The sequence below is a fragment of the Pelophylax lessonae genome (genome assembly GCF_965119305.1).
Source record: "Pelophylax lessonae genome assembly, chromosome: 4".
Lineage (NCBI taxonomy): Eukaryota > Metazoa > Chordata > Amphibia > Anura > Ranidae > Pelophylax > Pelophylax lessonae.
The window spans coordinates 290523450-290538206 of NC_138771.1; the positions used below are offsets into that span (position 1 = coordinate 290523450).

General features: G+C 37.9%; 1 protein-coding gene across 1 annotated transcript in view; it reads right to left on the bottom strand.

The window, feature by feature from the left end:
• The window catches only part of OTOGL (otogelin like), a 234872-nt gene that overhangs the window by 8449 nt on the left and 211666 nt on the right, over positions 1-14757 (bottom strand). The window contains exons 47-51 of the mRNA XM_082255665.1: positions 14235-14413; positions 8437-8541; positions 6551-6670; positions 4693-4738; positions 483-554 (exon numbers count right to left, since the gene is read on the bottom strand). Coding sequence (XP_082111791.1) covers positions 483-554; positions 4693-4738; positions 6551-6670; positions 8437-8541; positions 14235-14413 — 522 coding nt within the window. The remainder of the gene's footprint in view (positions 1-482; positions 555-4692; positions 4739-6550; positions 6671-8436; positions 8542-14234; positions 14414-14757) is intronic.

A 14757-nucleotide genomic window follows, 5' to 3' on the forward strand; every position in this document is an offset into this window, starting at 1 on the left:
TTTTACTGAAAGATAACATAGTACTCATGTGAAAAGAAATACCTAATTTGGTATTTTGAACATTTTGACTTTAAAGTTACTAGCAACATGGAACTTTTGGGAATGTTTGGAGAATTATACTACTAGCTTGGTATGCAGGTAAATTCTCTTTGATTCTGACCATACGGCTTTAAATTATGGAATTATGCTGTAAAATGATCAAACAACATGCATTAATAAGTAGAAAAAAAATGTATGCAGAGTTTGTTACTGCATGCATGACCGTTTTGGGATTTTTGATTTGGTAGTGAGTCAATGTTTGCAGCAAACATCCATAAAAGAGTATACTGGGACTGTGATTGTGGTTACCAACCCTTTTAATTTGTATGAAATCTGACAGTACTTCTTTAGGCAAAAAGCACAAAGCTTAAGGCACGTACCACTATAAAATCAGTCATTACAGTTAGTAACGTACAGTAAAATGCATGAAATAATAATAGTACCTGGTTCACAATTTATTTTAGCAGTAGGAACTACGGGGGTAATGGTAAAGGGTAATACACCCATTCCAGAACCTGGCAGAATTGTTAGGGATATAAGATTTTTGTACAAATTAAACATTTTGACACAAATAACATGTTCATTAATTCTTACACTGCCAAGTGTTTATTTATGATAATTCTTTTCCTTGTACGTCAAGTAAACGTATTAATACATTTTTTTGAAGATCAAAGAATCACACCAGAAGTTCCTGACTTACATCTGGAGCCAAGCTAATAAATACAACTTACAGATTTGTTTTTTTCTTTTTTGCAAAGCGTTTATGGCAAGGTAAGAATTAAATACATGAACTTACTCTGCATGCATTTAATGAAAGCTTTATTGTTTCTTGCCCAATTCAACCTTTACAGCTGCTGCAAACCCACATTCTTACGTGTGATGGCCTACCCACCGAGCACATGCTTTTAGTTATTATTTGAATAAGCTGTTAAAGTAGCATGTTACAAAGACATATTTAGGTTTGAAAGTAGCTTTTCTTCTGAAGTATAACCTTGCCTTTCTAGAATTAAAATTGCCAGCATTATATTTATTGGCAATGCATTTATAGCATGGAACTACAGCAATTGCTAATAATTTAATCAATAATCTAATCTGCTAATTAAATGTACTGATGCCTAAATATAGGAAAAAAAGGGGTGGTATTTACTAAAGGAGTACACGTTTCAATTAGCCAAGTGAACTTGTGTTAAAGTGTATCCAAATCCAAGAACATGTAATGTATAGCAGCTTACTAGTTCTTAGATGTGGTAGCTGCATGTGTTTTCTTTTTACAGGATTTTTCTGCTTGTTTTACCTGGTGATCCTGCTAGTAATGCACTAGGGTAACGACACTTTTGAAAACAAGTGGACGCGTTCACAGTGTTTTTTAAAATTTTCACATTTTTTGGGACTTATATTACTTATATGTTGATTGATTTTGCTCTACACTGTACTTACTTTAGACATTAACACACTGTATTGTATCTATGGAGGAGCACAGTTGTCACATTAGGCTGTTCACTCCCGATTCACCTATTCCTCTGATCACCTCCATAACATAAAGGGGAGATGTTCTGTAGTTCACAGTGGTGAACAGGACATGGTTGATAACACTTCTTAAGATAAGACTGCAGAGTTCACAGAAACATATGAGCTCACTGTACTTCTGGCAGGATCAACAGTAGGTTTAGCTTTCTTTTAACTTACTAAGCAGATTTAACAAAATCCTTTCAAAGATATATTTGACAGACCAAAAGCATATAACAGATGTTCATTGTTAGGGTTTACATACACTTTAACTTTGAACATACAATTATTCGCTGGGAAATTAAAAATTAAACAGGGATTTTCTTTGCACTTTATTGTATGAACATTAATACAGCTTTACTGAACTAAGAAAAAATGTAGTACTACTTTAGTAAATCAACCCAACTAAATGAAGACAAATGTGGTATATGATTCACATTGTTTTTAAATGTGAACAATAATGGTCTACAGGAAGAACATTCTAAAAGCTTTATGCTATGTAATGTAATGGTATTCAGGCTTGGGTTTGTACAGGTCAATATTTTGTTTTTATAGTTTAAACAAATTATTTCCTGAGCAAACCATAAATCAAAAAGCCTAAAATCAATTATTTCATATAAAACACCATTTATATTTACTTAACAACATCGCCAGTATGGTGGGACTTCCATAAAAGTGAAGTAGGTCCATAATGAAGTTAAAGCTAATAAAACAATCACCACAAAAAAGAAGGAAATAAATTTAAAATAGAATCTTGTTAGTAAGATAATAGGTTTTATAAAAATGTCCATCTATGAAAAATGAGATGAGCATTTTATTTGAATAAATGTTACAGTTAAAATGTCTGAATAAATGATTTGTTACATCTTTTTTTGGCACTGTTTTAGGATTAGTTCTACGTGTCTGTCCGTTTTTGTTGTACTGTATTCTCAATGTCAAGCAGATTTCTTAGCACTCACCACAGTTTAACATCACTGAATCCTTGCTTCACTCTTATAGAATTAACCCTAGATATACCAATTGTAGTCAGACTGCACATGTCAAGGGGGTTGATCTTCTAAAGGCAAACAGGCTGTTCACTTTGCATGGGCATTTTCCTTAGTGAATGAGGTGAAGCTCTTCTGATGTAGGTCATCCAATCATGTGCAAAAATATTGTTTTTTTTTTTCCTTCATGTTATTCTTTGCAAAGTGAATTTCCATCACATTCACTAAGCTAAGGAAAAATTCACCTGGAAAGCAAATAGTCTGTTTGCCTTTAGTAAATCAACCTCATGGTGTTTGCTAATTGTTTACCTGCACCACTGATTTGTTGACTTCTATCGTATATTATTAATAGCATACAGTCCGTAATATGTGGCTTTAACTGCATTGATGGTTCACACTTAGGTGTGTGGTACTCTATATTTGCAGATTCACATTTGACCCTATTGCATGCCCATTGACTTGAATGGGATACCCATTGACTTGAATGGGAAATTATATTTGTCATAAGCAGAATTCGAAATCCGGAAATAGGATGTCACATATTTTACACCCTATGTTTGTTTACTTTCAAAGAATAGATATTAAGGGAGCCATCTGCACTATGCTATATGTATATAGTAAATTGCCAATCAGCCAGCATAAATTTGTAATAGCAAATATAGTCAACTTGGGTCCATATGCAGCGCTAGCACACATCAATGTGAATAAATGAAGAGATGAAAATTCCTCCACCAATTTCAGTGCAAAGTAAAGTACACTACACCACCGTGAAGCACTCCAATCTCCTTACCAAACAATGTAATACCATAGGCATTTTATAATATATCTTGCAAATGGAAATCAACCAAACATGCAGCATTTCAAAATGGTAAAGCAATATGAATGCTCCAGCACTAAATCCGAGTCTGCAGCCTCTCAGGAAATAGCAGTATAAACTTCCAATGGATCCGATCCTCTTTCCACTGTTAGGCCAAACAAAGTGCTTCCTGCACTGTGATCTCTACCATCTTCAGGCCTGAAGATGGTAGAGATCACAGTGCAGGAAGCACTTTGTTTGGCCTAAATGGGAAAAGCAGATCCGATCCATTGGAATTTTATACTGTTATTTCCTGAGAGGCTGCAGACTCGGATTTAGTGCTGGAGCATTCATATTGCTTTACCATTTTGAATTGCTGCATGTTTGGTTGATGTCCATTTGCAAGATATATTATATACCGCCTATCGTATTTCATTGTTTGGTAAGGAGATTGGAGTGCTTCACTGTGGTGTAGTGTACTTTACTTTCACTGAAGTTGGTAGAGGAATTTTCATCTCTTCATTTATTCACATTGATGTGTGCTAGTGCTGCATATGGACCCACAAAGAAAAGATATTGCCTGCCATATACTAATCCTAGTTTATCTTAGACCTTAGTTTTACAACATTTTACATTTCAGATTAATCAAATAATTTTTTGGGAATTTAAATTATGAATATGTTATATTACTTATGTGGTATTTTGCAGGGAGGACCTTTAGGGTTTATTTACACAAATGCTAGGTACACTGTACTTCCTTCCAGTTCTTGTGTTTCAAATCTCTTGCTCCAGGAATGGTGGTAATTCAAGGGGTTTCTTTGTAGGTATCCATTACCAAGGATGGGTGCTACAGCCAGGAAAGGTCAGTATGATACTACATTAATTTATTGTGTGCAGGAAATAAAACCACTCATGCCTACTGAGGGGTTAAAATGTTTAGTTGTCAGTGTTTGAGGAGCTTTCCATGGGTATTTGGAATGTGGAACCCTTTTTATGTCTATGTGTACTGGCTATTCTTATTTGCATGTCCTATAGAAAATAAGGTGAGGATTCTATATTATTGGAGTACAGAAAGTTGCAAACATGTTTTACAAATTTAATGTGTAGTTGATACTCTTTTGTTTTGTTTGTTTTTGACACATTAAAGTTATACTCCAGAATGATGAGGAAGTTAAATCATTCACCAAGTAGTCAGCCATGAAAAAAAGCAGGGCCTGTGAGTTTTAGTGGTTAAAGAAGGACAACTTGATTGGGGCGGCCAGTGCATGCGTTTCCCTTCCTTATGACCCAGCAGGTGAGTTAAATGAACCAGAGCTCTCCAAAACAAAGCAGAAACTAGCATAGAATGCAGCTTAGTGCACTTACATATCTTGCAGCAGCCATCATTATATGTCTGAACAGATCCGCCATTCTAAAACAAAATGAAAATACAAATCAAAAAATAATGTGCTCAACATTTTTCAGACACCTAACCTGTGACCCCACAAAAGTTAGTCTATATTGATAATAATCTGGATTACAACCTACTTTACCACCAAATAGACAAATATATCTAGACATCTCTATAGCTTATTTTGCTTAATGATTGGCACTATCAAGCCTTTGATATATTTTGTATTAATGACATCTTTCTGAATTCCAACTAAAGTGGCGCTCCATATGTCAATCTCAACACATGCTGTTAATGTTATGCCATTGTTTGAAATTTACATCAATAAACAAAAAATAAAATAAAATATTTTTTTAAGAATCCAGGAGGCTCCAAGTTTTCAATGTCACCTTCAAGGTGTTGAATGGTCCAGTCTACAGAGGCCTACGCCTGCCCATGGTCATGAAAGACCCATGAGCATAGGCTGCAGTGATACACAAAAGCAGAGAGCATCTCTTACCCTTGAAATAATAAACAATAAAATTAAATTTCATATGCATGAGGGCCAAGTATGTGAGTGAGCCTTCTTCATTACTATCCTATTGGAGCATAAAGCTGTTGAACCATTATGGTCTACCTCAACAAAAATATTTTGTTATATTAACCACTTAAAGACCGCCCCATAGCAGTTTTATTGCTACAGGGTGGCTCTCCTGTTTTCCTATACAGAATCACGTATGTACAGTATACGTGATTTTGCACTTCCACCTGCAGGGGGCAGTTCGTTTCTGCTGATTATTCACAGAAAAAGATGATTTTTGGGTACTGGGCACTAGATGTCCACCAGCACCTGCAGATCATCATTAAAACACACATAACTGAGATCTGCCTAGGTAAACAAGGCAGATCGCCGTTCTGACAAAATCCATCTCTTCCCCATCGTCCTAGAAAAAGCACCTAACACAGTACACAAAAACACTGACTAGGCACACAGTTAACCCTTTGATCGCCCTAGATGTTTAACCCCTTCCCAGCCAGTGCCATTAAGACAGTGACAGTGCATATTTTTAGCACTGATCACTGTATTACTCTGGTTACCGCAAAGTGTCAAAAGTGTCACTTAGTGTCCGATTGTCTGCTGTAATATCGCAGTCCCACTAAAAGTCACTAATCACCACCATTACTAGTATAAAAAAATATATATATATAAATTCCATAACATTTATCCAGTAGTTTGTAGACGCTATACCGTTAGCGTAAACCAAGCAATATACGCTTATTGTTTTTTTTTTGTAACCAAAAACGTAGCAGAATACATATTGGCCTAAATTCATGATTACATTTTTTTTTTTTCATTTTTTTATTTATTGGGTATATTTTAAAGCAGAAATTAAAAAACATTGTTTCACAGTGGAGATCAAATTCTACCATAAAAACCTCTATTTCCTTAAAAACATACAGTGCTGTATTGCAAAAAATCTTCCGCAGGTCAAGTGGTAAGCATGATGCAAAATCTGCACTATTATGGCAAGTCAGCTTCGCCAGCCTTTGACTACATATGGTATTTCTGAACCCAAATTCAGGACTATAGCAGGAACACGGCAAGGCTACTTAGAGCATAGAGTTGCCTGTGCATAACTGTGTGATGGGTACAAACAGATTCAGCACTTTTGGGATCATCAAATGCAGAACAGACTTTCCAGCGAAAAAATATTACATTACAGTGAAACAGTACACCCCTTTAAAAAAAAGTTTAAAAAGCATAACATTTACATATGTTGTAGTTACTACATAGCTACACTATCTGTTTAATTGTGTTAGTAAATGAAAGCATTTATCTCTGATAACACAAACCTTTAGACATTCACTGTCATTAAAAGGAGGGCAGACAACGCTAGAACCCAGTATCATGGCACCTACTGTAGTCTTTGTGCACTCGTACTTGGTGCAGTTAGAAATCCATGAGTTGCCCACCTGAAAAGCAAATCACTCTTTGTAAAAGACATTAAGTTGTTTCTGAAAGAAAGTTAAAATATCAGGAGTTATAGAAAAAAAACTATGTGGAGAATGTGATGAAAGTATAGAATAACGTCCAGGGGTCATCCTCCCATATTTAAAATAATCATCAAAATATATAACAAAATAGTAACGGGAGTTTAGTGCTGACCATAAGACATACAAAACCAGAAAGAATATTCCTTAAAAAAAACAATATTTATTACAAATGATTAATTAAAAAAAAACAATAACATAGATTTAAAATCAAATTAAATACATGTTGCCCATAGCACCTACAGTATATTTTGACAAATATATGTGGACACTTAGCCAGCTTTAAAACCCAATCCCATTTTCATTTTAAATCAACTAAACACATTCCAGGTGAGCAAAGTCTTAGGTCAGCCATACATGGGTCCAATTTAGAAAGAATTTTCTTTCGAAAATCTTAACTAAGAAATCTCGCTCTAATTTAGTGGGCTACAGCAATGGCCAGTTTTAGTGCGGCAATCAAATTTGAGTGATTGGGCATGTTGGAATTTCTTTTAAAAACAAATGATTTTCTAATCAATGATGGGAGAATTGTGCGAGAAATATAATAATAAAAAAAAATGCGCATGAGTGCAAGAAAATAAAATTCCCGGAAAGAAAAGAAGATTCCCAACCACAAAAATTATTTTCTGTAGCAACATGAAGTGAAATTTAAGGCTTGGTTGGTCAAACTTAGAAATCAATGGTGGCACCGTCGGATAACAAAATGCACGAAATTTCTGATTTTTAAAAGCAAATTCATTTGGCATTCAACCCATGTATGGCCTTGGCCTGCATTAGTTTGTTTTGTCAAAAAATTTGCCATATCCTGTATGAAAAGTATGTGCTCTGCCAGCTTGCTTGGCAGTGGAACCCTTGCTCTCTTTGGGGAAGCAGTGGCCTTTTTGTAGAAATCGGACATGCTACGTGTTGAGTCAGAGCCAGCGCTCTCTAATTAGTGGAGAGCATAGGCTTTGCTAATGAAAGAGCTAGAAGTCTGACTCAAAAGAATGTGTCTTGGACCTCTGCAGTGAGAACACTGCTTTTCCACAGACAGCAAAGCCTCACTCTGAAGCTTCTGGCAGGGAACCCACTTTTCTATTCAGGCTGTGGCTGCTTTAGAAAGAAAACAAACTGTAAGACATTGAGCACCTTTTGTTTTCATGCACTTGAAATGTATGTAGCTGACAAAAAAAGTGCTGACAAAACAAAAAATGGTGGTGGTGTGGGAAAGAAGTAATAAAGTTTGCCTCTTATTTTTTCCCCCAGATCAAGGAATCCCTAGCTAATATATAGAAATATCACGTATCTCAAGAAAATAGCCCTCAGCCAATGGTTCAAGGCCTACAAGTTCTTCTTAGCTATCATAGGCATGTACTCAAGATTATTCATGTTATTACAATAACATGTTTAGCATAACTAATAGCAAATTCATAGCACATATTTATTTAATTTTAATGGTTCACCCATCCCTTGTGTATGAATATGACACAGACTGGCCTGAATTGGGACCTCTACTACAATGGAAAAACCAAATGAAGAAGTCTTGTCATGCTGCTAAGTTTAACAATAACCTTTTTATAAATCTGCTACCTTTCATTAATGGCCTTTAGCTGATTTCGATATAAATTGTCTATATTAGGTTCAAGCTAAATTATAACTGACACCGCATTCACATATTAAGCAAAAGCTGAAAATAACAATAGGCTCACCTCAAATATAGTCATTGTTCCATTATCAGTGTAGAATGTGCATGAAACATTCTTGCATGATCCACAGCACATCTGATTGTTTGAAGATGGAATATAAACCTGGTTCTATGAAAGAAATCATATTTAGCAAATTTCAATTGTTAAAGCGATTCTTCTCTCACCCCATGTATTGCCTATACATTTATTTTCATTTACGATTCTGTGCATGTAAGATAGACTGCAAAACATGTGAATCCAGACCAGATACCCTTTTCCAGGTTAACATACATGGGCTTACAAGAAGTTGATACTTACACTAGTTGAAATAAAAGAACAATGATTTTTCAGTATGTCTATTAATTGATGATTTAGACGTTTGCTTGGGGTTCAGCGTGGGCATACTTTAAGTCCCTTTTCACACTGGCATTCTGTATGTCCATTTTTCATCTGTCAGTTGACGAATGAAAAATAGACAGCAATGCATTGCTATATGATCATCTGTGTTGCCATATGGAGTTTAGGCGTAATTTCCCTTACCGTGTTGTGATGATGAGGAGATTATGTATAAATCTCCATTGTAGAGATTGTAAATATTTATGTAAATATATACATGTATGAGATATTGAGTTTTGGATTTTACATTTAGTTGATATAGGATTGTCAATTATATGAAGCTGGGTGACTTCCTTTAGCAGTCAGTTATAGGAACCGGTTTAACCAGTCCATTTAAAATGCAGGCAACTGCTGTTTACATATAAACAACTACGGATAGTATCATCCGGTGATTACATCTTTGGAAGCGAGACTTTCTGGAGCCAGGGCACCACAGGACACATCTTGCATATCTTAAGTAGCCATTTCAGAGCTCCTCCACAGTGAGGAGTAAACGCACCCCCCCCCCCCACACAGAGAGGAGTGGTTAGAAAGAGGCGTAACTATGGGAGGGGGAAATGGTCCTATCCTGAACGAGATACGCCCAGAGGAAGTGATGGGGCAGGATAGCTGAACCAATGAGAATTGCCCTATACAAGACTATGGGAGATGGGTCTATATGAGGAAAGAGAAGATAGAGTGACTTCCTGTTTGGCATGGGATAGCGAGAGCCATCACTAGAGGTAATTATGGATTAAGGATTAAGGGTTTACATTGTATATTTTATTTGTGTGTCGGTCATAGTGTGTGTATATGAGTCTATACTCTATGCATTGTATTTTTTGAGTGAAACTAGGAATCTTTTACATGTCGTAGTATGTACAATAGTTGGATTGTTGTAAATTACGTAGGCTTTTCAAACCTTATAAAAAAAAAAAATAATTGTTGTGTTAAAGTTTTCATTCAGTCATAGAACTCTCATTATTAACCCAAATATTGTCTGAGATAAATTAACTCTCATATATTTTTGGTAACAATCTGTTTACATCCACATCTGTCCGCAGCCATTTTTTTAAACAGATCAAAGCACTATTTTTGTTCCACAAAAAAAAGGAATGACGGATAAATGGATTTAAATGGACAAAGCAATTTTGCATCCCTTTTTGTGTTGGTTGTTAGGAGCCGGTACACGCCGTCATCCTAGCAACAAGTGACTCATCTCTGCCCGCTGCCATCCTAACAACCAGTGACTCATCTCTGTCAGCAGGAATCTAGCTGGCAGCTGAAAGTAAACGAAAGAAAAAAAAAAAACAGACTGAATGCGAGTGGGGGGGGGGGGGGGTTGAGGGGGCGGCGGTGTGTACTGCAGACATGGAGAGAGGCAGGAGAGGAGAAGAGTATACAGTGAAGGGACATAGTGCTATGTGCTGTGTGTCCAGTGTGTCCCTGTGCCTTTAATCACTTCAGCTCCGGAAGATTTTTCCCCCTTAATGGCCAGGCCATTTTTTGCGATATGGCACTGCGTAATTTTAACTTACAATTGCGCGGTCGTGCGACACTGTACCTAAATAAAATCAATGTTTCCCACAAATGTAGCTTTCTTTTGGTGGTATTTGATCACCTCTGTGGTTTTTATTTTTTTGGCGCTATAAAAAAAAAAAGACCGACGATTTTGAAAAAAAAAAACAATATTTTTTACTTTCTGCTATAAAACATTCCCAATAAAAAAAATGTAAAAAAATCTAAATTTTTCATCAATTTAGGCCAATATGTATTCGGCCACATATTTTTGGTAAAAAAAATATATAAATGTTATAAGTTATAAGTGTATTTTGTTTGGTTTGCGCAAAAGTTATAGTGTCTACAAACTATGGTATAGATTTATGGCATTTTTAAATCTTTTTTATTGTTTTTACTGGTGTTTTCACTAGAAATGGTGGTGATCAGCAATTTCTAGCGGGACTGTAACATTGCGGCAGACAAATCTGACTGACACTAAGTTACACTTTTTGGGGACCAGTGACACCAATACAGTGATAAGTGCTAAAAAAAAAAAAAATTGCACTGTTACTGTATAAATGACACTGGCAGGGAAGGGGTTAACACAAGGGGTGATCAAGGGGTCAAGTTTACTACTAGGGACTGGAGTACTTTCTAACTGTGTGGGGGAGGGATGCATTTGAGGAAAAGAAAGATCTGTGTTTCAGCTTAACACAAGATCTCACTCTTCCTCTGTAACAGAACAGCCTTCTGCCTTTTTTTCATAGGCAGATGGCCGTTCTGTCAGTCTCCTACATGATTGCGGGTGGCCGGCAGCCATCACAGCCACCGGACCTGCTGATAGGTTCCCGCTGTGTCCAATCACAGCGGGACCGGCGTTTCCTGCGCAAAATCATGTATCTATACATGGTTTTGCACAGCCAGGCCACCCTGCCACAGTATATATGCGGTGGGTGGTCCAGAAGTAGTTAAGGAGGGGTGGACTCCCTCCAGGCTCACCTAACCTCTAACTATCCATTATAATGCATGTGCTTCCACTGTGGAGGCTCTCAAAATTTAGTTAGGACTACAGAAAATACTGGGGTGCCTTGAAAGGGCTCTGTAACTTACACATGTATTTGCAAATGTGAGCAGACTAAACCCCTGTTATTAACGAATACTGTTAGACAGGATAATTTGTTTTTTTGCAGGTTGGTTGGTAAGTTGAGCAGGGAATTTCTCTGGTTTTATTTTGCATGTGTTGCCCTTCCTTGTGCTTTTTGCTGCAAAATCCAATTATAGGTGAGGGAAATGGCCGTTTGTTTGTACTGTTGAAAAATTTGTAAGGGGACGCATTGGACACCTTTGCTGCCATAGTGCTATGTGCTGGGTGTCCAGTGTGCCCCTGTGCCTTTAAGGAGGGGTGGGCTCCCTCCAGGCTCACCTGCCCTTTGCCTATCTATTATAATGCATGTGCTTTCACTGTGGAGGCTCTCAAATTTTAGGGTTAGGACTACAGAAAATACTAAGGTGCCTTGACGGAGCCCTATAGCTTACGCATGTATTTGCAAATGTATGCAGACTAAACCCCTGTTTTTTAACGCATATTGTTTGACGGGAAAATTTGGTTGGTTGCAGGCCGGTCGGTAAGTTCAGCAGGGAATTACTCTGGTTTTGTTTTGTATACAGTAAAGGGGCAGTGTGTACAAAAAGGATCCCTCACTTGCTGGAGCTGACTGTTATTGCTGGCCTAAAATGTAATTTTCAGCTCTTTCTTTTCTTTCCTTTATGGAGCCGCAGAAGGAGTTGTCATTCGCCCCTGTCACGGAAGTAAACAAAGGGGCGGATCATGGGTGATGTCACCGGGTACCATGCCCCATTATTTACTTTAGTAATGGGCAAATGACAGCTCCTTCTCTGGCTTTTTAAAAGAAAGGAAAAAGAAAGAGGTGGCAATTACATTTAAAGCCGGCAATGACAGTCAGCAAGTGAGGAAGCCTGTCTGTACACACTGCTCCCTTACTGTATACATACACTGCTCCTCTAATCTCCCACCTCTCTCCTTGCACACACTGCCAAAAATGATGTAAGCTGATGAAAAACTAAGGTAAACCAATGAAAAACTGATGTAAACTGGCGAAAAAGGGTTCTTTTACACGGGCGGTCCGATCAGGTCCGCCTGTCATTTTTTCAGACGGACTTGATCAGACCCTCTATTCACCAGTATGGGGCAGCGGATGTCATCAGTGACATGTTCGCTGACACCCCCTGCTATCTGATCTGATCCTGTTTGCCAATTCGGATTGAATAAGATCGGTTCATTTTTAACCTCGATTTCCCCATAGGGGAAAGCAGGACTCTGTTCACAGTAAGCGGAGACGGACCTGTAATACACCTGCTCAGCGGGGATGAGCGGAGCAATCCCCCGCTAAGTAAAACATAGTTCGCCAAGTGGACTACCGATGGGAAAGGCCCTAAACAGATGAAAAACTGATGTAAATTGCTCAGTTATGTCTTTGAAAAAATGTGACTGAGCGGATGAAGCAGACGAAACACCCATGTGAAAGGGCCTTAGGCCCCTTGCACACGGGCGCCTCCTTGAAGCGGAATCCACTTGCTCAGCAGGGGATCTCTCCGCTGATCCCCGCTGAGCAGACGTTTGACAGGTCCATGTTCGCTCCCCTATGCAGAGCAGACACAGTCCTGCTCTCCTCTATAGGGCAATCGGATGGAAACGGATTACTTGTTCATTTTCATCCGATGCTACCTGCCAGATGGATGGGGAATATAACCACCATAGGTCTGTTTGTGGCAGGCAGGATCGGATTGGATGGCGGTGGGTATCAGCAGACACATGTCCTCTGACATCCGCCGCTCCATAGAAGAGACTGGAGGGTCCAATCAGGTCCACCTGAAAAACTGACAGGCGGACCTGATCAGATCGCCCGTGTGAAAGGAACCTTAAACTATAATTCATGACTATTAGGATTCATATGGGTCACATTATAAGCCTCCTAAAATCTACCAGATATTCTACTGCTGGCACAGAATATAAAATGAAATATATCCTGGACATATGGAAATTACATTGGGGGGGTTTAACCCCTTCCTATAACCAATTTCTACTACCACTACCTTCTTTGACAAAATAGTAAAGTTATGAGTATGTGATAATGACTATTACTAAAATCAGACATGCATTTATTGTCTTCAATTTCTCTATGGTCATAAAACTCAGCTCTACAGTTTCAAAAGCTATTGTCCATTTTAACCATGGCTTGGTCCTAGTCATTACAACTGATTAATAATAACTTCAATTTAGATAGGAATTCACTTTTTTTAGTATACAGAAAATTACAGTCACAAAGAACCCCATTGCTCCAACAGTTACCATATCTAAATGTGGGAACATTCAAATAAGCAGGGCCAGAGTGGTCCGAATCCTGAAAACAAATACTGCTCCCATGCACAAATAGGAACCTTTCTTTGTGTATCTAAAGTGTCAGCAGGATGATGTAGTGGATAGAACAGGTCCAAACTAAGCTTGGCATAGGCAGCAAAATATTCTGGATAACTAGTATAGGGGATCAGCTACTTGGAACATTTACAGCCCTCCAAGCTTCAGAAACAACAACGCAGCAATTTGGTGTAGAATAATTTTGCTTTGAACCAAAGTTCTTTAAAGGACAGATTCACCTTAAAAAATGTTATTGTCCAGCCAATCAGTAACTCTGCCTAAATACGTATCCTGCCTTTTGACAAAGTCCACATATTGCCCTGTTCTGGCTGTGTGCCAGTGCTGCCAAACAAAGAGAGCCCAGAGCTGCTTTTAAGTAAGTAACTGACAGCTTCATATATTGAACCATGTGATAGGGTAGCAAGTGGTGGGGGCAAAGGAAATTAGCTCAGTCTAAAAATGTACATCTACTTTAACGTCTCTCGTCTTTTTAAAAATCATGAATACTTACAGCAGCGCATTGTGTTGAACAGTTCACCATTAATATTTCCATGGAATAAAATCCAGTAGTGTGATTTTTTTCATGTAAGCATTCCACAGTATAGCACATTTCCCTGTTCAAATAATGAATCAGTGACTGTCCAGGATGCAACACTGTAACTCCTTGGAATACACACACTTCTTCTTTCTCTAAAAATATAATAATAAAATGTCAAAGATGAATATTACACTGAGTGCAATATTTGACATATGAGATCTTGTACATCATATTTACTTTGAACTTTTTATTAGAACTAACGTCACTTTTAGGCATACCTTATTTACAATTTTTATGCGTCCCTCCATGGATATGCCTCCCCAGACCCTCATTGATCCCCCACCAAACTGGTCATGCTGAATGATGTTACAGGTAGCATAACGTTCTTCATGGCTTCTTCAGACCCCGTCACGTCTGTCACATGTGCTCAGGGTGAACCTGCTCTCATCTGTGAAAAGCACAGGGCGCCAGTGGAGGACCTGCCTATTCTGGTGTT